The 23,913-nt window shown below is 41.6% G+C and overlaps 2 protein-coding genes across 2 annotated transcripts in view; both read right to left on the bottom strand.

Annotated features, from left to right (window-relative positions):
- LOC306822232 (guanine nucleotide-binding protein G(s) subunit alpha-like) overlaps positions 1-23,913 on the bottom strand; it is a 103,164-nt gene that overhangs the window by 50,956 nt on the left and 28,295 nt on the right. The window lies entirely within an intron of this gene.
- slc32a1 (solute carrier family 32 member 1) lies at positions 175-5,828 on the bottom strand. The gene is made up of 2 exons (XM_079341088.1): positions 3,205-5,828; positions 175-2,026 (listed from the first exon to the last, which is right to left on the bottom strand). The coding sequence occupies exons 1-2, from the start codon at positions 3,595-3,597 to the stop codon at positions 839-841; spliced, it is 1,581 nt and encodes a 526-aa protein (XP_079197214.1). The 5' UTR covers positions 3,598-5,828; the 3' UTR covers positions 175-838.

Here is a 23,913-nt window from a genome sequence, read left to right as displayed (position 1 = left end):
ACATTCAATGCATAGTTTGAATAGCTGCTGCTGAGAACTTTGATATTTTGCATTTCCAGTATTTTTAACTGTTCAGGGGATGTCCAATTTCAAAAAATTTTTTATCGAAACTTCGCTATTCTTTTACACACGTCAAGATTCATCAACGTGTTTTTTTTCTACTGGTTATTGCCATTGTTTTTTTTTCTTGTCTGAATTTTACAACACATTCATTGCCCATACTCATATTTCAGATAACCTTTAGAAGATTAGGGTGGCATGTTTTCCATTTGACATGAACGTATATAAATCCTTATTATATCCCATTATGCCGTCTAATATCCGTCTATCCAAACTCGATTAATTAAGTGAAGTCTCATGTGGGGATGCGCCACAAGAGCGACGAAAAGACTAACTGCCCTTCTTGCTAATTTCATTTAGGTCGATATTGTAAACGTTCACTCCACTGCAAATGTTTATGTACGTTTGTTCGCATATTTATACAACATGAACTGTCCATATAGTGTGTTGTGGTTGATTCCTTTGCTGCCATCGGTTCTATTACTCTCTCTCTCTCTCTCTCTCTCTCTCTGTGTGTGTGTGTGTGTGTGTGTGTGTGTGTGTGTGTGTGTGTGTGTGTGTGTGTGTGTGTGTGTGTGTGTGTGTGTGTGTGTGTGTGTGTGTGTGTATTTGTTCTTAAATGATGCAAGACTGTGGGTGTGCGTAAAATGTGGTCGGTGCGTGCTTTTACGCATGGTTTAAGCAGAAAGGGGGGCTGCGCTTGCTGCAAAGTCGTGACTTTATGTTTTCACTAAATGGGGAGTTGCAGTTAACATCTATTTCCGACAATGGCTTGAATCTACTCTTCTATGTTATTATTGAAAGCCTCCATGAGCCCCTCCATGGAGTGGATAAAACCAGATATGCTGCATATACCTCCTATTACAAAGATGGAGACGTCAAAGAAAACCTGGTGCCATTGCAGCTTTCTCCATAAAAGCTTGAGGTGGAAGAGACTGGGAAGCAGAAAGCAGAGGCCTGCACCCGTCAGACTGCCGGTGAGACCCATGAGGAGGGCGAAATGGGGCACAAAGATGGCCATGAGCAAGGTGAACACGACAAGGCCACATCGGAGACCGAGTCCCCAGGACTTTAGGCGTCCATCGCCTCCGTAGCAATCTGGGAAGTACGAGCGACCCCCTTCCTGGAAAAACGATTTCTCTAATACCTCTACGGCAGCGAAAAACGGCAGCGGATACGACAGCAAAGCTTTGGACACGAGGAAGATGTTGACAACGGCTCGAATTCCGGGAGGCAGGTTGTCTGTGATGACCTCCTTGGTTGCGTCGGCCCAGGTCAGGTAGGCTACGAGGGCGAAGAGGCCCTTGAGGATGCAGGCAGCAATGTGAGTCCAGTTCATCATGCAATGGAACTCGCTAGGTTTCTGCATGTTTCCCTCCAGTGACGGCAGGAAGATCTGCGAGGTGTAGCTGAACACGATAATCCCAATGGAGATGGGGAACTTCTTAACATCGATGTAAAACTTAACCTTGTCCCAGGCCCAGTCCCGCGCTCTGGACAGGCAGTATGCGATCACCAAGACGTTGATGATAAAGTGGGCTACCGTGCACAGCAAGCTGAACTTGGAGACGGCTTTCAGGTTCTTGAGGAAGGCGCAGGGGAGCAAAGCAGCGGTGGCGATGACGGCCCAGGACTTCTGGGAGATGGGCATGTTGGGGAAGCTGTTGTACATAAGGTTTCCACTGACCACCACATACAGGATGCAAGTCATCACCAGCTCTATGATTTGGGCTACATTCACGACATGGCCACCCAAAGACGGAAACCTGGGCTGGCAGCAGGCGTTGGCAATGTCCACATAGGAGTCCCTCACACGGACCAGCTGCCCATCTTCGTCCTCCTCGTACAAGCAGGCAATGAGGATTTTCCCCGTGTAGCAGCACACTACGGCGGCGAAAATAATGAGAAAGAGTCCGAGGTATCCTCCATGCAGGATGGCGTAGGGCAACCCAAGAACGAACATCCCCTAGAAACATTAAAGAGAAGGTACAACACAATATGAATGAAGCGGAGTGTAGGAATTTGACCATTAAGTAATCCTCCCTGATTCACGTTCAGAGATGTCATCATTTGTTTGAATTCTTATCATATTTAAACTTTTGGCTTTGACTCTTCAGTAGAGGATGTCACTCCCCGTTTCATGTTGTGGGTTTTCCACTTTGCTTTGAGCGCCTCCGCCCGCCTCTGACGTCACCCAAAGCTGGAGGAGACACACTCTTACGTCACAGTGACTGCCGTGACAACAGCCGAGATAAGGCATGACAGGATTGCGTCTAGGGATTTTTGTCGCATAGCCTACACACCAGGGACTCCACTCTCGAGTAAATCCTTGCACTACAAACGATGGCAGGCCTCTTTTCATGTCACATAAATCACCTTTGCGCAGATTAGCCACATGGATAGTTCGTTCCCTGTGCGAAATTTGTCATAAGTAAAAATATATGATATGTCACTCAATTATCTCTGCTAATACATTTCAAGAAACAATATTGCAATATACTTAACATGCCCATATGCCAAGCTGTAAAAAGCTATTTCAAAACCTTAAAATGATTGCCGTAAATGTTTCCAAAGAATAAAAAAAGGAGTCCAAAATAATTGAAATATAGCTTATACTTTATCTCCTTTCAAAATCTGTAATCTGTGTAATTCTTAAATCTTGTATTCATTGCTGTGATAGTGTAGTTGAGCGGTTATCAGGCAAAGGCATCGATGACATTGGACATTTACCTGAAGACAAAGAATGTGTGTGATGATGAAGAGGAGGGGGGGGGAGAGAGAGCAGGGGGGCACAGGGCATCAATACCTCCCTTTTTCAGCGCATTGTACCGCCTAAGCTTCTCTGACATCTGCACTGCTCCAATGAAAATATGTCCGAATAAAAGTCAGCTTGGTGTTAAAAAACATTTGTAGTCGTTCGCCACACTTTATAAAGGCTAATACGTGTTTACTAAAACAGCAAACTGAACACAGTTTGCTTTCAAATGGAGAAAACCCTTGTTGCTTTTGTTGATAATATTTTACGAGGACTTTATATGGGCACAGGTGCGCCTTCTAGAATTTCACAGCTTCTCCAGAGGCACACAGCCAATTAGAACCGAGTACCGCATCCGCCCGTTTCCAGTCCGTGCATGGCGTTTTTACCTGGATTGCATTCGTGACGTTCCAGCCCGCCTCCCAAGCGGTGATTTTTGGTCTGACTTCAGACAGCTCGTCCGTAGGACCTCCGTCTTTTGAAGCTGAATGCGGGGGACCGGTGCCATCCCTCTGGTAGTGGCTGTCCCCCTCCAGTGCGTCTCCGTCTCCGGCGCCCGCTCCTCCCAACTCCTCGCTGGATAAAATGTCCATCTGCATGCCCTGCCGATGGTCGTAGTCCAGGTCATCGCAGGCGGCGAATCCCAGACCCTCCTCGTCGGTGGCGGCCTGGAAGCCCATCCTGGCGAACATGCCGCTCACCTTCGCCTGGGATTTGTTGCTGACAGTGGTGGCTGCATTTGACAGTTTATTAGAAAGCTTGCTTTTGATTAACGTCGCCATTTTCACTCTTCTCCTGGATCTGTCTGCAGCTAAATTAGTGTTTTTCTCCTCCAGACAGTAAAAATGTTAGGCTACTTTGGGTGGCAGCTCTTGATTCTCTGCATCAGATAAAGCCACGCGGGAAAAAAACACAAGTTTACTTTCAAGACACTGATCGTTTTCAGTTGCTATCTCCACTTCTTGCTCAGTGATCGCCTACTGCTCTTGATTAGCACGAGGTTCATGTCACCTTCAGAAGTCGCCGCTCCGTTTCTGCATTTTGGGATTGTGCTCTGTGATAGACGAGTAGCGCACCTTCAGTCTCTGAGGCAGTTTGGCGGTGTGCGCAAAAGCTTTACGCACGAAAAAAGGCGAGCCACAGGTTTCTGTAGGGGCTATAATATCGCTTTCTTTTAGGTTGTAAGGTTGCAGCCAGCTTTTCCAGGAGTCGGTTGTCGGCTTTCAGGTGCCTTTACTGATGCCAATGCGGTACCGTGGAGCCCGGGGGGGGGGAGGCAGGGAGGAGACACGTGTCCTCATCAGCCTGCCAATGCAAAGCACGTCTCCAGCCCTCCCAGTGCCCCACCAGGAGAAAACGGGAGAGATTTGCTGCATTTCTAGGGGAGGTGCTTGTAGTACCCCCACCATCCCTTCCCCAACCCATAATCCATAATACCTCATCCAAACATCCAATGACATTCCGGGGGCCTCAAATCTTGCATAACTTTACGCGTATAAAAGGGCTGTAATTCGAAGAAAACCCAAACTCATGGACTAGATAATATAACATTTCAAACTATCATTTTTCAATTTTATTTTGTAATAAATTGAGTTAATATTTAACGAGAGGACGTGGAGCATCACTATAGTTACCCAAGTTGTTTCTGGAATTACAGGGATCGATCTTAAAATCCGTGTTGCGTTTGTTGAGGAAATATATTTTGCATTTTTACTTTTTATCATGGTAAGACACTGGACCTCAGACAGCCGAATTTTATATATTTATAAATGTAGTATTTTCTACATAAATTTGGACTTTACGTTTGGTCTACTTGTATCCACCCGGCTTTGTTTTTAGTGATGTCTTCATTCAGGACGCTCATTCATCATTTTACTCAATCAGTGTGTAGTAAAGATGCTGTCTTAGACGTGACGGTGTTTCCGTTGAGAAAAACGTGTTAAAATGCTGGCCATACTTTGTCGATGTGCAGAAAATGTGATGGGTGAAACGATTCAGAGCTTTTTTTCTTGTGATCACGAGCGATTGTTTTACATTTATTCTTCGGAAATCGGTATTAGTATTTTCACATTTTTTCCAGTTAGAAAAACGACAACAACCAAAATATGCATTTCGGAGAGTGTTTTTCCTTCTAGAAGAAAACTGGAAAGGAAATCGATACAAGTGGAAAAATAAAATCATAAAGAAGAACACGTTGTTTCCAAATTGTTCACAAGCCTATCCGTTTTATGTATTTGTCATGTAATAGAAGTCATGTTATAGACGTTGACAACAGTAATTGTGTTTTCCATTCATGTAAGCCTAATAGAGCCTCAAACAGTTTGTTGACATTGTCCTGTCAGTAATACTCTGTGTCCAGCGCATGCAATGTTTCCTCAGGCTGCAGACTACACGATCATGTGATGCAAAGCTGCGGCCTACAAACACTGTCTGAGCGTCTACAACAAAAACAATGTACTGTAACCTGCTCTGCTGCACACAGCCAGGCTATTTGTTTTGAGCTTGAGAATAAAATAAAAACATATCAAATCTGCACCAGGTGTCTTAAATAGACTGTAACCGGATAAGAGCAGCTGCCAAAAATAACTGGCATCGAACAAAAGTCTATTTTTTTATCAGGCTAACAGGAGAGGCCTCACGTGAATGTAATACAGTAATTTAAAGACGAAGCACCACATTAAAGCCCTATGTGAAAATATTTTTTTTAAATCACTGACTTTTTGAATAGAACAGTCTATCTGGTTCAGCTGTCAAGTTAGATATCCTTTAATATAGACCGGGAACAACGCGTCAAAATCATTATTATAATGCTTGTATTGGTCAGTTTGTATAATTTACAGACCATAAGCTATGAAACCAAGTTGCGCCACAATTCAGTGATTTCTATCACGGAGGTGAGCCTATATCAGACTGTGCATCTCTGATAACGCTGCAACCTCATTTAAACGCCAGGAGTTGATTCCTAAAATATGAGACACATGTATCGCTCACTTTTACCCGCACCTGCTTTGTGTTTTTTTTTTTTTTTCAATTGTGGGAACGAAAATGGAGGCTCCCCCCCACCCCCACCCCTCGACCCTGAATGAAAGAGTTAATGACAGAGGCTGTTATCAGCGCTCTGCAGCCCTGCTCTGATCTGCGCTCGCTGCTGTCTGAAGGAGGCTGCTGCAGGATGAAAAGAGCAGCCGTGACACCAGCAGCCTGCAGACTTTCTCACGACCTGCTGTACACATGACAATAACAATAATAAAATGACATATCCAGCCCATCAGGAGTGTGTAGGTATTTAGACAGAGATTAAAACAAGATTTTAGCTGTTGTAGTATTTTTTAAATGATAAAATAAAGAACTATTGTAAGGCCTCTGTCACACTGTGAAACATATGATTTTCCCCAATAGGGCTATCGTTGTAAAAGAAAAGAAAAGGCTCTAACTAATTTAATTATAATAACTGAAGGCCTACAACAAGCATGCATATGGCTTAGAGTGTGAGAACTGCATCATTATCCTTCATCTCCAAAGGGAAGGAAAGTGATTTTCTCAGTTTATCACCCATCCTGAGAGTCATCAGGGGGTCAGGGTGCCACGTCCCAGGAGGGTCCTGGTCTCTATCGATACAGAAATACGCAATCAAATCTCTTTTATCTGTGTGCTGCATCGGTGTGTTTTTCTCTTTGGCCTGCAGGGAGCTGTTTGGTATTTTTTGTTTGTTTCTCTTGGTGACCGAAAGTCAAATCCAAAATGGGTCATTCTGATCTCGCTGTTGTCCTCAAATTCGTTTCCCACTGTACCCACCCCCACGCACACTTTTTCCCTCCTCCACCCACCCCCACGCACGCTTTTCCCTCCTCCTCCTCCTGTCCTCCTCCTCTCACTTCTCACTATTTCACCCCCGGCTCCCCTTTTTCACATTACACACATGGGTGAGCTGGCACAAGGTTCTCCGCCTCCACGAAGCCTCCCTCCCTCAGTCCTCTACCGACACCTACCCCCCCCCCCCCCCCTTTTTTTTCCTCGAATCAAAATTATAAAGGCCTTATTTAAGCGATAATGGAGGAGCTTTCTCTCATGGGAGGAACAAAGGACTAGAACAAACTCGGATTCCAGCTTCTTTGAAAAATAAAAAACAAACAGATCAAATGAATAAAAAATCATATCAAATAGAATACCTGACCTGACTGCACTATACTGCACATATCTCCTGTGTTCCTTAAATGTGTTTTGTATCACGTGCCAAGCAGGGTAAACTGGGTTTCAGGTTTCCATGGCGCTGACTGCAATTATGTAGGTCTACAATAACTTTCATTGTAGGCTATCATTACCTCGCCCATTAAATGTTTTCAGAGACAATGTAATAAAGAGTGTGTGTCGCAGACGGAGAGAGGGAGTGGGGTGGAACATAAATCGTTTGACGCACGGCGCAGATTCAGTCGAGATAAAAGAATATTTGAGAAATAAAGAGACAGGGATGCATGACCAACACACTTGAAACCAAACCACGTCTAACCTGTGCAACAGCAACTATTGTTTAACCCTTCTTTTCCCGGCGTGTGCTGCGCCAGTCTCTCTGCCCAGTGAGGCAGAAAAACACCATCAACACTCCTCACTTAATAAGAGACAGCGAAAAGGCTCTCTGTGCTCTCCGGGGACTGAGAGGAGGGGAAATTAGCCCACATCAGGCTAATCAGAGGACCTCAGAGTCCATTAACATTTGCATCACAATCACAGGTAGCACATTGTCTGTGTTATCGACTAGATTATGTGTCGTCTGCGCGGAGCAGGTTTGTGTAAATCGTTTTGAAAGCATAGCGAGAGAGAGAAAAGCATTTCATGGAGCGGTCTTGTTGCAGGTTTCAGCACCACGGAGAGCGCCGGTCTCGATGAGGCACCTTAGCTGAAGAAATACACCCTGGAAGCTTTTATGTTGAAGGTCATACCTGGAGGTTGGTTAACATTGGACCCAGAAGTTTGACCAAATAAAAACTGCAATTGCTTCACGTTTGTTCCTATTGTTTAATTTAGTTGCTAAAACTGTTTTGAGCAGAATATAAAACATTGTTCTCTGAATAAAAAGGTAATAACTTTGATAAGTAAAAGCCTACGTGTTAAAGCAACCTCTGAAAAAAGAGAAAACGACGTGTCTTGAGTAAAGTCTTTTTGTTTTAATGCTAACAGATACTCAATCAGAAAGTTAGATCACACAAGCCTCTTGTTGCCTTGTTGCTTCGAGCTTTGTTTTTCGACCATTTCGAGGTCAAGGATGTGTGTGATTATTATGCACTCATTATCTCGAGGACAGATTTGCTTCAAATTTAGTTAATCATTCTTGGGAATCACATTTGGAGTTTTCGGACATCCATGCAATTCTTGAAGGAAATACACGACTGAGAACATACAGATGACTTTATTTTAATTAACCTAACACAAATCACCCTAAAGATACAACATGAAAGAACAATCAGCCACCTAGCTAAGGGCATCAGAAAGAAGGACACACGTCTCATTATGTTTTGAATTTAGACTTTATTTATCAAATACACTTTGAAGTTTGAGACTCACAACACCAACAATTATTCTGATAGAGAACTTTTTTTTTCGAGGGGTCTTTTATCAACATGGGTCAACATTAATCGACATTATACTGTTTCATTTTATAGAAGCAACAATGAAAACGTTGTTTAATATTCGTATTGCACATACAATATTTCCAACCAAATCCATCCCATCTGCACATGCTGTTTATACCAGACAACAGTACATAACAACTGCTATAACACTGGCAAACAGTCATTTCAACGTCATTGTCAAGTCTCGAGTTTGTCAAACGTCATTTCATTTATCTCAACTGTTTATCCCGGTTTTTTTTGGTTTTTTTGTCGTGTGTTTTAACTGCACGCTCACAGCCGCCACCCACTTCAGCGGAGAGAGAGAGAGAGAGAGCGAGAGAGAGAGATAGAGAGAGAGAGAGAGAGAGAATCCAGGTGGCCTGCAGTGGTAAACCACTAAGAGCCTTTTCATTACTCCTAATGCCCCTGTTTAATGGCTTATTATGGGCTCCCCAGAGACCTCCTCTGAGAGGGGTTTGTATTAGCCCTGTATGATGGCGTCCGTCTGGGAAAAACAGAGACCTATCTATCTATCTATCTATCTATCTATCTATCTATCTATCTATCTGTCTATCTGTCTATCTATCTATCTATCTATCTGTCTATCTGTCTATCTATCTATCTATCTATCTATCTATCTATCTATCTATCTATCTATCTATCTATCTATCTATCTATCTATTTATTTTCTCTCTCTCGGAAGACTCAACTGTATCTATATGTGTGATTCCTTCTCCCCTTCATGTGTGTTTGATATCAAACGCTCCCTAGACGCCGTTTTGCAGTTAACCCACGATGACTCTGCTCTCTCCATCAATCCTTTGACGTGCTGTTTCCTGGCGCAGGTCGGGTCTCCTCTCCTGCTGCGACACATTAACATTGTAATTGCCTTTTTTTTGAGTACAATAAACTGAGCCAGTCCGAGGGGACCTGCACGGCCCGCGGGCTAGAGCTGGCACAAAGCGATGCCATCGATTTCTTACACACACACACACACACACACACACACACACACACACACACACACACACACACACAGACAAACACTACAAGTGCATATATGAATAAAAAATAAATCTTACACAAACACGGTCTTGAACATGCATGTCATTGATGATATAGTATCAAGGGGAATATCTGACACTTGCCTAAGGTCGAATAAAAAAAGTGGTGGTGGTGTAATAACAGACCTATTTTTTAAAAGATCTGCTAATTAGCTAAAACACGTGTTTTAATAGCCGCTTTTATTTTGAAATACATTATTATTAAGCGCAAGGGAGTACATGTCTTCTGTATTGACCTGGACCAAAAGTGATGAACAATGATCAATATCTATCACTCCTAATCCACTCTACTTCTGAAGTCAGAACTTCTTTCCATATTGATGGATATGTGTGTGTAGGTCCAAATGCATGTTTAATTGTGTGTGTGTGTGTGTGTGTGTGTGTGTGTGTGTGTGTGTGTGTGAGTGTATGAGTGGGTGTGTGTGTGTGTTTAAAGCCTAGTGCATTTGTGGGAAAATGTGTGACTGTGTGTGTGTGTGTGTGTGTGTGTGCATACCTGTGTGTGGTCTTGACACTCAGTCAATAAGGAGCAGTCCTCAGTGTGTGGTTAACTGATGTGTAATAGTTTTGTTCTCATTAAAGTTTGATGTCTTGAGAGCAGCGACATCATGTCAGCTCTCGCAGGATCCCTCATGTTTGAATCACTGTGACACCTTGACTCTGGGAGCTGAAAGGTTCACAGTGTTTCACACACAAACACACACACACACACACACACACACACACGTTGACAGGGAGTTTTACACCAGGACAAACCTGCCTGATGAGCTCAGTGTTTTATAAGGCAGCTGAGCCATGTAGCTATAGGTGTCAAATCTAAGAGTCACTATAAACTGAAGCAATAAATAAATGGATAAGTGACAGAAATGCATTTAGTCAAAGTCCTTATTGAAGTACACATTTAAAGTTATTTCACAGTGCACGTTGTGCAACTTTATCCTGTAGATTTAAACATTCTTTATACTAATTTTCTCTAAAAGCTTTAGTTAATTAGTCCCATTGACAAATGCATCTCTTATTCTCTTCCTATCCAGTAAAAATGTGTTTAATTTGGTCCTTTGAGTATGAGCATTTCTTGTAAGTATTACAATTTTAAGGCTTTTGCTTGAAGCTCATGGGAGGGACTATCGATGTATATCCTAAACACAGGTCAATTGGTCAATGAAGAATGAATGAAGAATGAAGTCGAGAATTAAAGAAAAAAGAGAAAAAGACAGTAGTGAAAATAACTTAATAGCTGAAGCATGTTTAGAGGTGAAAACGTGTATCATCATCAAAGTGTAATAATTAACTTTAATCCTGTTTGACTTTCTTAAGACTGTTTTGTATTCACTAGTTAATCAGATATAGTGATGTAGTATGATTGTCTTGCAATATATCACTTATTGCTGTCTCATATTATCTTATCATGGGCCAAATATTTTGTCTTGTATTGTATCATGAGTTCCCCTGCGAGTCTGAGCTCTGGTTAAAACCGCATGTATCAGGTTTAAAGGTACAAAGAGACAGAACATAACTGCATATTGACTCAAAAAAATGTTCCTTTTTCAAATGTCTTAAAAACCCATATAAAATATCCTTTAGTTGATTCCATTTTATAACCATTAATGCATCTGAAAATACATTTCACTTACTAAACACGTTTCCTCCAGGAGCACAAATTGTTTTCTTTTAACTGGACACAGGATCAAAAGCTGAGATGAAACAAATCAAGTCAGGAACTACCTGGAATCCCCTTTTCCCAGTGAGGATTGATGCTTTGTTTATTCTGTGCTTTTATTAGAGCAACACATCAATTTCCTCTACCCATCCACTCTGAATGATTCATTGAAATGCACATCTTGTTTGCAATTGACTACATTCACAACCTGCTGAAAGCTTTTTGTTCCGGCCCTGTGATGTCGGCAGGCCTTCAAACGGCTTTGATTTAATTGAAACTCGCTGTGCTCATTGAGAGTGCTTGGAGCTTAATAAAAGCCACTGCTGGCCACGTCACATACAGGTTTATGAATAAAAAACATGGATGCTTTTGAAAATGGGTTTTCCCCTCCACATTCGCCCATCCCCCACCATCGCAGTCAAACCGTGTGGTGCAGCCACTCTGGGCTGTCATTAACTGCTATTGTCAGCCGCACAATCAAGTGCAGGGAAAAAAAATACTCTAGCACTTATCATGAGTTCAGCCACAGGAATCACACATACACAAACTCACTCACAAGAACACACAAAAATGAACAACACACACCAGGAGAATGGATGTGACTATTGATTTCTGGGCTGATGTGCGAGACGTTGCACAAATACAGAAGCCTGGATACAAAAGGTGTTTTTGTCCTACGAGAGCTATAATCATTCTGCAACACCAGGCCGATGACTTGTTCCATGTTTAGACTGAGGTTCAATACACCCACTGAACAGAGGGACACTTCAGTTTCATCTGAAACGCTTTTACCTCCAAGACTTTCCATAGAGCCCATCTCACTTGACTTTAACAAATGGTCTCCCAAGTAAATGAATGTGCAGTGTGTTAATGAGACAATCAAGAATAGTTTGTTACCTCTCTGAAACAACGGGTACATCTAGTGGTTCTCTATATTTTCCCCCCATCAATCATATCCCATATAAAAAACAAAATGCTTAATGAACTGAACTTAACCAGTCAAACCAAAATCCATGCATCCCAAGTCTGATATAACAGTAACTCTTTTAGTCAATGTATCACATTATGGGTGCTTTTAGCTTCTTACTTCTGCACTAACATTAATATTTATTTGCAGCTGAAATCTTTTCTAGGTTACAGAACACAGGCAAAAGTGTTGATTAGGCTCAATCCAATGAGCAATATGTTTTTTTGTCAATGTATTTAATTCATCTAACTTAAACAGGTATTGAAATATACAATATGATGGTCAGGACTAAAAATTCTAAAATTAAAGTGAACAAAATGTGTTTTCAGGCCCTGTTACTACAAATGTACCACACTTGTTTCATTCCTTCCATCAAACACATCTTTCATTGACAGACCGGAGGCTAATCCAGTCGGCTTTTTTTCTGCCTGACTTGTGCCACAGTGAGCTGTGTCCCTGAGGGAGACCACAGTAACACATCTCATACAAGCCTGTCAATAAACTCAACTTCTCTCATTCTTCTGGACAACGGCCCTCAGGCTCTCTCCCTGTGTGTCTACATCTCAGCTCTGATTGCTTTCTGATCTCCCTCTTGTTCTGTTTAAGCAGAACACAGAGGAACACATGCACAGCCAGCGCAGAGGGTAAGCTGGACAGAGAGGGGAGGCACATCCGAGGAGTTTTATACATCTTGGAAAAGTCCTTTCAATTGAACCTTTCCAGAGTTTTATTGGCCACTTTAACAGGATTTTTGCAGACTGAGCTAATTGGGTTTTTTTTTTTAAGGGTTTTAAAGTTGTTATTAGATCAACAGCCATGTGTGAACCATATGAAATGACAGCTGAGTATTTCTGGATGTAATGGCTATCCAGTGCAAAACAACTCCTTTCAGTACATTGTTACTGCAATGTTTTGTTTGTTCTCCTTTGGTTGCAGACTTACACGGCAGCCACAACCAGAAATAAAAACACTGCAAAGATGTTGGGAAATATTTGATATGTAGAGAAAGGTGTTGGCTGCCTGTCGCTTCAAAAAAAATGTGTTCTAAAAATGACTGCAACCTTTGATATGCAAAGCAGATGGTCTCCATTTCCAGTCTCATTTTTCTTCACCTCCCTCTATCTGTTGGTTTTGACAGAAGCACAAATCATGGTCCTGCCTGACCACAGACTTGTGATGTGGTCCTGTGAACAGAGCATTTGATGGTTTGTGGCCTTAAACAATAAACACAATATGCATCATCAGAAGCGGTGTTATCTCAGTCTCTCGTTTGGATTTAAAATGTCTTTGGTGTATTTCCGACTAAAAAAATAGGCCCCCGAGTTGAGTCCATGTTGAGGCATTCTGGCAGAAATGAGTAAATATTTTTTCTGGTTGTATCTGCAGTTACAGAAGTCAAGCTATCAGATCATACCTCTCCCTAATTCAATCTTGAATGTAGCTTATCACGTTTCGAAATGTTTCTTTCCCTTTGGAGGGCTGGATAACATCTCTATTGTGCGCTTGTGTTTATTTGAGATAAACAATATTAAACACCTCCCTATCTGCACCTCCCCTCTCCTCACACAATCAACTTCTCACTCTCACTCTCACTGCTGGGTTATTGCATTTCCATCTAACAGCTCTCTGTATTCTCCTGTAGTTCCCCCCCACCCCACGAATGTTGGCTCTAAGAAATTGTGATTGGAGTTTTTTGCTGTTTTCCAACGTTTGACAAATCAAATAATTCAGTGATTAACTAACAATTACTGACTTAAATTCACAAAGAAAGGTATGTTTAGCTGTGACTATAATTTGTCTCTTTCCTTAAATGGAATGCCTCTCTTGAATCTTCACGCGGGTCTGGAATCATTGTCAATTCTCATTCCCACCTTTCTTGCTTTTATTACCTTCTTCATACCTCCTCTGTTCTCTCCACCTTCATTTCTTTCCCCTCCATTCTTTCATTTGTTTTCTTTTGTTTTATCTCACCTTTTTATCTCCCATTGTTCTCTTCTTTACCACTCCTCCTCCTCTTCGTCCTCCCTCTGTCCCCCTCCATGCTCTGTTGTGATCATTCCTCCACCCGGGCATCTGCCTTCAGATAATCACCAGAGGAGAATGAAGAGGAAAAAAAGCTCAATTTTTATCTGCAGCCACAGCTGCAATTCATTGTAGAATCCTGAATGAATGAGAGAGATTAATAGCAGCTCACTCTCTCTCCCTCTCTTCTTCTTTTTGCTTTCCTCTTCTTTTCTGTCAATGCTGTCTCTAACAGCTGCTGCTTCATGAAAACTGAAAAGAACCAGCTCCATTTGAATGCACCATTTTGAAATTGTCTGAACAACAGCTGAACATTTTCTGATGAGTTCAGATTTAATTTTCACAAGAAGTTTCCCCTTTAATTGATTAGTTTTTTGCGAATATATGTGGTCTTAAATTGCTTTAGGGTTCTTCTATTGTACGACTTCACAGACAGTAATCCAACTGCTGTGTATGTAAGCCAGTTTTCGAGATGGTGATGGCAGCAAGTGTTATTAAAAAAACACCATTTGCTCTTTAAATGACAAAAAAGGACAATTTTGTCCTGAAGGCAGCTCACAGCGTGATTTAAATGGCACAGGGGGAGCAGTGGTTTGCAGTGCTTTCTGTAAATGGCACACTGGCAGGTTGAACAAAAACACTTAATTTAGAGAGGGGGACAAAGGTGATAATATGAACTGACTTCCTGTCCTTCAAAAAGGATGAGTTTCAAACAGGACAAGTTTTTTTTAAATCTTTTTGATAAAAAAAAAGTTCTAAAAGCTTCTGAAAGGACAGATACTTTTTGAAATGAATCTAAGTTTGTCTTTAGATTTCTTGTTATTATAACTCTTACCTAGGTGTGCACATCTACTTTTTCACTTTAATCTGTTAAAGTCTGATCAGCTGAAGTTGTTTTTTTAATTAATTTTACAGCTTAAATCATTGCTACCCTGAAAAAGTCTGATATCTCCAAATTGTTGCAGGATTCAAAGAGCCACTTTTATAACAGATCTTAGTGCAGTTCATCTGTTTGAAAACTGACAAAGAACAACAACAAATCGCAAACTTATTATCAACTCAGCTGTGTTAACTTTCTTTTGCTCATGACTGTTTTTGTCTTATCCAAGGGTTATATTTTCCATCCCTCATTTCTCACCTTCAAGATTTAGGAAGCCAGTAAGTACAAAACACAAGAGGAACTTTTTTTATTCGATAAAGTTTGCAAGCTAAACACAACCTTTATAGGAGTATTTCACATACGCTTCAAATATTAGAAACACCTATTGCTGGACGTTACATTTTTTAGACTGTAGCTGAAAGCAGTTTTCACATCTCAACACATTTTGTCCAACACATTATTCCCGAGACTAAAAGTGAGGACCTGACAGATTGATTGACAGATGTTCACATAATGCTGACAAAGCAGTTCAGTTCCTACAATTCACACTTTGCAGACACACTGTACAATCTGAGAGTAACAACCACAGGCAAGAATCTAGAGAGGTGACAAGAGGAACAACGTCAGTAAAAGTGCCGACAAACAGCTTTTCTGATTGTTCACAGGTGCTGACAGGCGGTGCACAGAGCCAATGCACAGGGTGGATATGATTATTTTGTTTTTAATTACCATCATCAACATGAAGTTGAACAGCTTCATCATGAATATCTTCATCATTATAAATATCCCGATCAACACAATCCTCAATGTTATCATCATCAATGTCATAGCTGATATTAAGTCTGTATGTGTTCATGAGAGGGTCTATAGCAGTGAAACGGCCTCTTCATATGGAATGGACTTAAGTTTATTCTTTCCACCAGCGGGCCACTACAGAGGAGGAGAGTATGGCTTGCGACTTAGGGCCCTGTTGTGAAGGTAGGATCATTTACAAAGTGAGCTGGCAGGAGGGAGTGTACAGCTGAGATAAAGGAGTTCAGGTAGGGAGAAGCCTTTTAGCCGTTTACCCATCACAACACTTTTGTTCTGGTTGCTCTGAGCGAGATGTTGATCTGAGATTGCATAGAGGGATAGACTGGAATGACAAGGAGTTCAGTCTTTGATAGGCTGAGTTTAAATGGAAAATCTTACTGAAAAAATGTTCTCAAAGTTCAGTTTGGCGCTCATGTTATCTCGTTTACTGCTGTGTTTTTTTTTTCTGCTGAATGTTTGAGATCTGTGCTGTTCTCAAACTCTCGGAGATTATATCTGCCTCATGGAGTGTCCTCACGACTCTCTTCTCCTCTCCTCCGGGTGAAGGGCTGTCTGGGGACCAGGACCAGGGTCACAGGCAGAGCTGCATCGGGGCATCGAGATCCAGCCGAGTGGGAATTCATGTTGATTTTCATGCTTGGCTAAACCTGTTTCGCCAGCTGCCATTTATGTTCAGACATTCATTTTGAGTGAGCCACAGTGTGTGTGTGTGTGTGTGTGTGTGTGTGTGTGTGTGTGTGTGTGTGTGTGTGCGCGTGCGTGAGTGTGTCCCATTTTAGCTGGCATACTGTGGAATCCAGCCTTATAAATAGAAACAGTGTCACTACATTAAACCAGGATCATCAGAGACTCTTCATCACAAAATAAATCTCACTTTTTCAATAAAAATGTAAACACAAGACACAAGTTCTGCAGCATTTTTTGACTCCTGCTGTCTCCTTAAAAGCCGAGCTGAGAGCTTTTTCTTCTTCTTTGTCCAACATAATTCAGCCTGCCATCTAATTCATATTATTACGGAAATTGCCTCAAATTTGTTGCCATGGTTATTTTTCTCTTCTCTTTTTAAAGCTTTGTACCTCCTCGGTGGCCAATGATTAGAGCCGACAGCGGCTAGAACGAGTCTGGGAGTGTTTGTGTGTGTGTGTGTGTGTGTGTGTGTGGGTGTGTGTGTGTGTGTGTGTGTGTGTGTGTGTGTGTGTATGTGTGTGTGTCTGTGTGTGTTGCAGTAGGGGGACAGATAGGCTGGAAGGCAGTGACCTGGTAATGGTGAATGTATTCACAGGCCATATTCCAAGATAGTTGCCATGGTCACGATAATTGGGAGACTGAGCAGGGGGGGAGAGAGTGAAGGAGGTGTGTGTGTGTGTGTGTGTGTGTGTGTGTGTGTGCGTGTGTGTCTGCCTGTCTGGAGTCTACAGACAGACAGAGAGGGAGAGGATGATTGACTTTGAGAAAAGGAGGCTTGAGGCGACACTGCAGACTAGCAGCAGGAAGCGGTACTACACTAGCAGCTGCTGACAAACACTCTGATCTCAAAGTGAAACTGGGCCTGCAGATGAAACCTTGAGATCCTTGAGATTTAGGCTCATCTTTGGATTTAGGCCCGCTTGGATGAAATGCTAGAACTGCCATAGTTGTAATAAGTTGTTTATGATTATTGTAAAACACTCATAACATAACAAAGCATAATTGATATAAATAATCAAACAAGTTCAAACAATGACAAAAAAGGTGGACATAAACATGTGATGCAAGTTGTGTCCATTGAATTTTAACATTTATAAGAACGCTGCTTTCAAAGTCTTTATTAAGTGTTTCTGTAAAGCAATCAATATTTCAAGATGAAGCTGATGCATAGGGTAGATAATGCACATGTGGTTATAAATAACACTGGGTGTCATTTTGACAATAAATTGATAGCCATGTCCCCAGACTGTGTAAGTCTTCCTGCTCTGTGTTTAAAGGCCTCTCCCAGCTGAATGAAGCTCTGTCCCGTCTCTCTGTCACAACACAGCAGCAGCATCATCATCCTCTGACACACTGGGATCACACTGCGGATCACCCCCCCCCCCCACACACACACACACACACACACAAACACACTTACACACATTAGTGACTGGCTCCCTAACCTCCGGCAGCCCCCTGTCATCATCACTCCTGCCTCCCTACATTCCTCTTTCTTCTTCTTTCCCACATACTGTGATCAGGAAAAGCCCCCCCCCCCCCCCCCCCCCCCCCCCCCCGCTGCAGGGAGTGGTGCATTGTGGGTGTTTCAGTGATAGTCACGCCGTGAATTGCCCATGCAGTAATGACGTGTTGTGTGTGGGCGTAAGCAGAGTTTGTGGATCTTCATTGGTTGTTGGATGTTACGTGTGCTTGGTCACGATTGTAGTGCAAAGAAGGTGGACACACCTGAAGGAGAAAGAGGCACAGTCAGCGGTTTTTCTTCTTCTTCTCCTCCTCCTCCCGCTTCTTTTTCATTGTTCCTTTTCCCCTTCTTATTTGTCCTCTTTTACCTTTTCCAGTTTTCTCTCTCTGCTTCTCACACCACCTCTTTTCCACTTTCATTTTCCTCCACTCCTGTTATTCCTTTTATTTCTTCCATTTATTTATTTGAACCTTGATTTGGTTTCCTTCTCCCATTTCCTTCACCTATTTCCTTCCCTCTTTTTTGCCACACTTACTTTTCTTCCTAACCTCTTTTGCTTTCGTCTTCTCACCAAATGTCAAACCCTATTGCTTCATTCATTTCTTTCCTCGCCATTATTTCTTGTTCTCCATTTTTTCTCCATGTCTAATATTTAAATTCTTCTTCTTCTCTTTTTTCCTTTCTTTATTTGTTCCTCCTTTTTTATCTTTTCTTTCTTACTTCCTTCCCTTCACTTCTCCTTCCCTCTATTTGTCACATTTCCCAATTTCTTTGATCTTCCTTTCTCTCTTTTTTCAAAATTGTTCTGCCCAGTGAAGAGGGACAGACAACAGAAAGGAGGGAAGAACCTCCTTTTCCTCTCTCCAACACTTTAAAGGAAATAGCTGCAGACCCGTCGCTAGACCTTAGTCTTGGGGGGAGCCTATGAAATGCATGGGAGGGGGGGGCACAATTATTATCAGCCAGGATGCATATATTAATAATCCTATACTGTATTTGTTATATATATATATATATATATATATATATATATATATATATATATATATATATATATATACTGTATTTCATGTGGAGGATGTTTGATACAGACATATCCTCAGTAGCATGAGCTTGTCTAGGTATTAATTTTAACAAGTAATTTATGATTGAGGCTTAGATTTACATTGTGTAAAAATATTACTTCTGCTCAGTTTTAGTTGTATTTAGATCTATCTATCTATCTATCTATCTATCTGTCTGTCTGTCTGTCTGTCTGTCTGTCTGTCTGTCTGTCTGTCTGTCTGTCTGTCTGTCTGTCTGTCTATCTATCTAGGCTTTAACAATATTCTTAAATAGTTATAGTATACATGCTTAATATACATAGTTTGACAGTCAGCCAAAACCCATTCAGTGATTCAGGTAGTTAGTTGTTCTTTGATTTATTCACCAGATTGAATAAGGAGTGAAAACTACAAGACAAAAGAAAATGCACATAATACTGTCATAAAAAGGTTGATATAAAAATATTAGAGGTTAAAAAAAAGATTAAAAAAAGATTAAGTAATTAACTCAGGGCTTTCTAATTAATTAATTGAAATGAATCGCATTTCACATCGAAAGTGCATCACAATATTTGCCCTAAAAAGCAACACTTTTCAATCTAAATGAATTTATTAGTTAGCGGTTAGCTGCTATCATATGGCGCTTTACATAGCGGCTATCGGCATCCGGCTTTCACGCCACCTACCAAATAGGGCACGGGTGGTTGTGGAAATGCAAACGGGATCTGGCTTAATCGAACCAAACTATACCGATCCGTACCGGACTGCTGTGTGGAAACGGGGGTGAAGATGGTTTGTTTTGTCTGCTCCCATAGAGCGCAGCACGTCGGCTGCCTGACCCAAGATGGCCGCCACGTTGTTACGTCGGAGAATCCTGCACGAGAACACTGCAGTCCGTTGATTGGTTGAAAGAAGAAAAGTCACTTCCCGTATTACGTAGCCAAACAAAACCCTGCTGTGTTTAAACCAAACAGAGCCGACTGTTTACATCTTTATTTCTCCTCGCGGCACAGCCTTCTCTGAAACAAAGCTTGATTGAGTTTTTGTAATAAAGAGTCACATGTCAGTGACAGAGTAGATGAACTGCTGGATGTCTTTCAGCGTTGGTTTTGTTTGTGTAGTGTTTTTCTCCTTTGTTGAATTTATTCGTTAGCGGTTAGCTGCTATCATATGACGCTATTTACATAGCGGCTATCGGCATCCGGCTTACACGCCGCCTACCAAATAGGGCACGGGTGGTTGTGGAAACGCAAACGGGATCGGGCTTAAAGGGATACTTCACCCATTTACATGAAGCTGTGTATCATTAGAAACATGGTAGTAGTGTTGAATGGTCGTGAATCCAGCCCTCATTTTGCCCTGAGACGAGAAAAATGTGTTTTTCTTTGCTTGAAAGTTTTCTTCATGTGATGCAAAAAGCGTCATATTGCTGTGTCTCTCCCCCTGTCATGAAGATGACATTTGAGGAAACGGATGAAGACATTGCTGAAGTCAACATGTCGCCTTCTATGATGATGTACAGTGTTTTTGGTGAGTTTGATATGTGTGTAGTGGTGTTGAGGGGTTAGTTGGAGTCTTGTTGGCTGTGACTCATGCATGGGGTGGGTGGGGGGTGTTTCTTCAGCCATGACTCATGTTGAAGACGATCAGTCCTCTTTCTACTCCTCCTCCCTCAATGGGGTTTTTAATGCTCCAGGCAGAAAAAATCTCTGTCACTGTGTCATAGTGATAAGGCTTGTGTGTCTCTCGGTTGCTGCTCAGCTGTCAGCATGCGTACACAGACATGCAGACACACAAACCAAAAAAAACAACAACACAAGCATGCACACAGGAGACTACAGCCTTTTCTTCTCGTGGAATCTCATGACTATACAGTCACATTTGTATAGTGTGAGACATGCTGTCAATCTCAAATGTCACCATGTGTCTCTCATTTGTGTGTGTGACTGTGTGTGTGTGTGTGTGTGTGTGTGTGTGTGTGTGTGGTTGTGTGTGTGTCAAACATTTTTTCACTGCCTCAAACACAATAACAATTTTGTGTTCCCATCTGACAAAAGACAGAAATATTTAGAAAGGAGTAAGTTGGTTTTTTGTCATTAGTTTGTCAAATAAAATCATTAGTTAATAAAATACATATTGTAGCCTACAGATATAGACAATAATGATCAAATTCTGGTTACATTATTAGATATTGGGCAGAGTAAACAGCTAAAGTTACCACTGCTAAGTATAAATCTTCAGACCTCAGTAGTGGTTCAATGAGCAGATTGGCTATGGGCTACATGTATATGTGTTAGCAGGAGCTCAGTTAGCCCTGCAGCTAGCGCAGTGGCCCTATAGGGTGCCTAGAATACCCACGCTCAGGTTTTAATTGCTTTATATTGTCTGTATTCCTCTCTTCACATCATGTAAATGCTGCATAAACACAACAAGCAGTCACTGACCATAGAGTCACTAACTTTCATCACTTTAATGAATAAATCTAGCTGCTGTGTATAGCCACATTATTTCAGGTAAGCTAGCTAGCTTGAAATACATTCTAAAATGTTGTTTAAGGATTACAAAACAATCTGTTTTTTTTAGAAACAGATAAAAAGGAATGAGAGATCAGAGATACAAGGAACAGTACAAGTTCATCTTTTAATATGTGATATTAACTCCTTTCTGATAATCTTTAACTGTTTTGTGGTTTTGTCCTTTCAGTATAATTTTATGAAGAAAGAATGGAGTAAAAGCCTATATGATGAGTGGCTGAATTACCCTTTCTCCTGAATGAATCTTTGTGGGTTATCTGCACCGGAAGCAGCCTCCTTTTAGCATATTTGCACTGATGGACACTGACAGATAAAATGCAATCATTTTATCTTTAATTATGTGCGTTATTAATGGCACTTTTTATATGGAAATGTGATTATATTAACACCACGTACATATTATGGGTTTATTTAAAGCAGCTCTGGCACTTTTCCTTTAATAAAAAAAACATGTAAAAAGGGCCAAAGTGGCTATTTGAATATCTTTCATGTTGCTTTCAGAGGGTCTTCCTGATGCAGATCCACAATCAGGCCCTACGCCTGTCTGTCGGCTTTCTGCAGGAGAGATAGCGCTCTCTTCATTACGTGCTCCATTAATTTAAATGCTAATTGATTCTGTGAGGGCCTTTCAGACAGTGAGCCAAGTCCTGTCTTCCCCCATTGATGTGTGTTAGTGTGTATCAGTGTGTGTATGCCTTGTGCACCTGCTGGATCCTGCAGTGATGAATCCTGACAGAACCTCTCCTGCCTGTCTCTCTGCCTCAAGTGTGGCACTGATATGGTTTGAGTGCTGCAAGCCAGACAAGTTCAACCAAAAAAAAAAAACCCAACTGGCTCATGGTTTAAATTTAGGTCCTGAGAGATAACAATAAAAGAACAGACATGTGAATAAACATCATTTGGCGTCCTATCTGTAGCTGCATACATGAGGCAGAAACAGAGGATGCTGGGGCAGTTAAATGATCCGTGCGTGGTTGCTAGGAGACAGCGGGGCTGGATGGTGGAGATAAACACTTGGATCTACCCCTGGCGGTGAGCAGTGGGTGGGGAGGGAGGAGGAGGCAGAGGGTAAGAAAGGGAGAGTCTCGATAAGAGGGGAGGAGGGGGGAGTCATGTGACAGCCACAGTCGCATTCTCGCTAATGGTAGATAAGGCTTTATTTTCTCCTCCAGGGCTTCTGTTTCCTGTCATGTCTTCTTCCTTTTCTTGTGTTATTTACGAAAAGTTTACAAGAGTCTGATCACCAGGGACAAAAATCATTCATGTGAGCCCATCCCGACTCCATGATCCAGACCTGTTTTAGGACAGAACTGTCAAGCTCTTTTTGAAAGATTTCTTTTGGGGCTTTGTGTGCCTTTAGAGAGACAGGTCAATGAAAACATTTGGAAATCAGGAAGAGAGAGAGAGTGGGGATGACATGCAGGAAAGGAGACAGCGTCTCAAACCTGCAAACGTCTGCCTTGAGTTCAACAGCCTCTGTACACGGGATGCACAAACTAACCACTCGGCTACTGATGCCCCCACACTGGGACTTTTATCATCACACTCTCCCCCAGGTGTTTTGGACAGCTTATTTTAACATTACAGCATAAGGTGTTTGTCACGCTTGATCCAGCTGGAGCCTCAGAATCACACAGGCAACTGTTGTTTCACTAAGTGCGTGAAGAAAACATAAAGATATGTCCAAAGACTAGTGTGTGCAGACTTACTGAGAGTAAGATGTTTATTTTGCTATTTTATTTCACCACTGTATGCTGCTTTTAAAACGGTTGTGTAAAAGCTAGGAGCTGTGCTGTTGTTCTGAAGACCAGCATGGTTATGATTTTACTTTATGACTGGAAAAGACCCAGTACTGACACAGGGCCGCAGGTTTCGTTGCAGGCGCACCACACACACAGGCTACAGTGAAGCACAATGATTGATGATCACATTCACACCCTTGGACCTTTGATGCATGTCTACCCCCCTGCCTCCTCCCCAATTCTGTCTGCTAAATAAAGGTAAATCATAATGTTTAGAATATAACCATGCTTAAACTTATTATAATAGCACTACCCTCTCAAGAAATATTGCCAAATTATGAGACCCTAATTAGATCTCTGACTGAAACCTAGTTATCAATCCAGTCAAATAAAACTGCAACATAGTTTATTTTAAAAGCTTGAATTGAATATATATATATATATTTATTTTTTGAGTTGAGTTACATTTCATATAGTACATATCTTTCATTCATGTCTTGCAAAGTTTAGCCTGAGAAAATATCACACTCACAATAAATCCTCCTCGTGTGGCCTAATGTATGTGACTGAAAAAGTTCTGGTCTGTTCATTAAAGCCCCACATAACCAGAAAGCT

Source organism: Symphodus melops (genome assembly GCF_947650265.1).
Source record: "Symphodus melops genome assembly, chromosome: 4".
Lineage (NCBI taxonomy): Eukaryota > Metazoa > Chordata > Actinopteri > Labriformes > Labridae > Symphodus > Symphodus melops.
Note: the sequence above shows the minus strand (reverse complement) of the source record. Positions and strands in the feature narration are given on the sequence as shown.

Excerpts from the sequence above, each read along its gene's own strand:
- slc32a1 (XM_079341088.1), bottom strand. The coding sequence starts at position 3,597 with ATGGCGACGTTAATCAAAAGCAAGCTTTCTAATAAACTGTCAAATGCA. Across the intron at positions 2,027-3,204 it reads ACGTCACGAATGCAATCCAG|GGGATGTTCGTTCTTGGGTT; the intron begins GTAAAAACGCCA and ends TAATGTTTCTAG.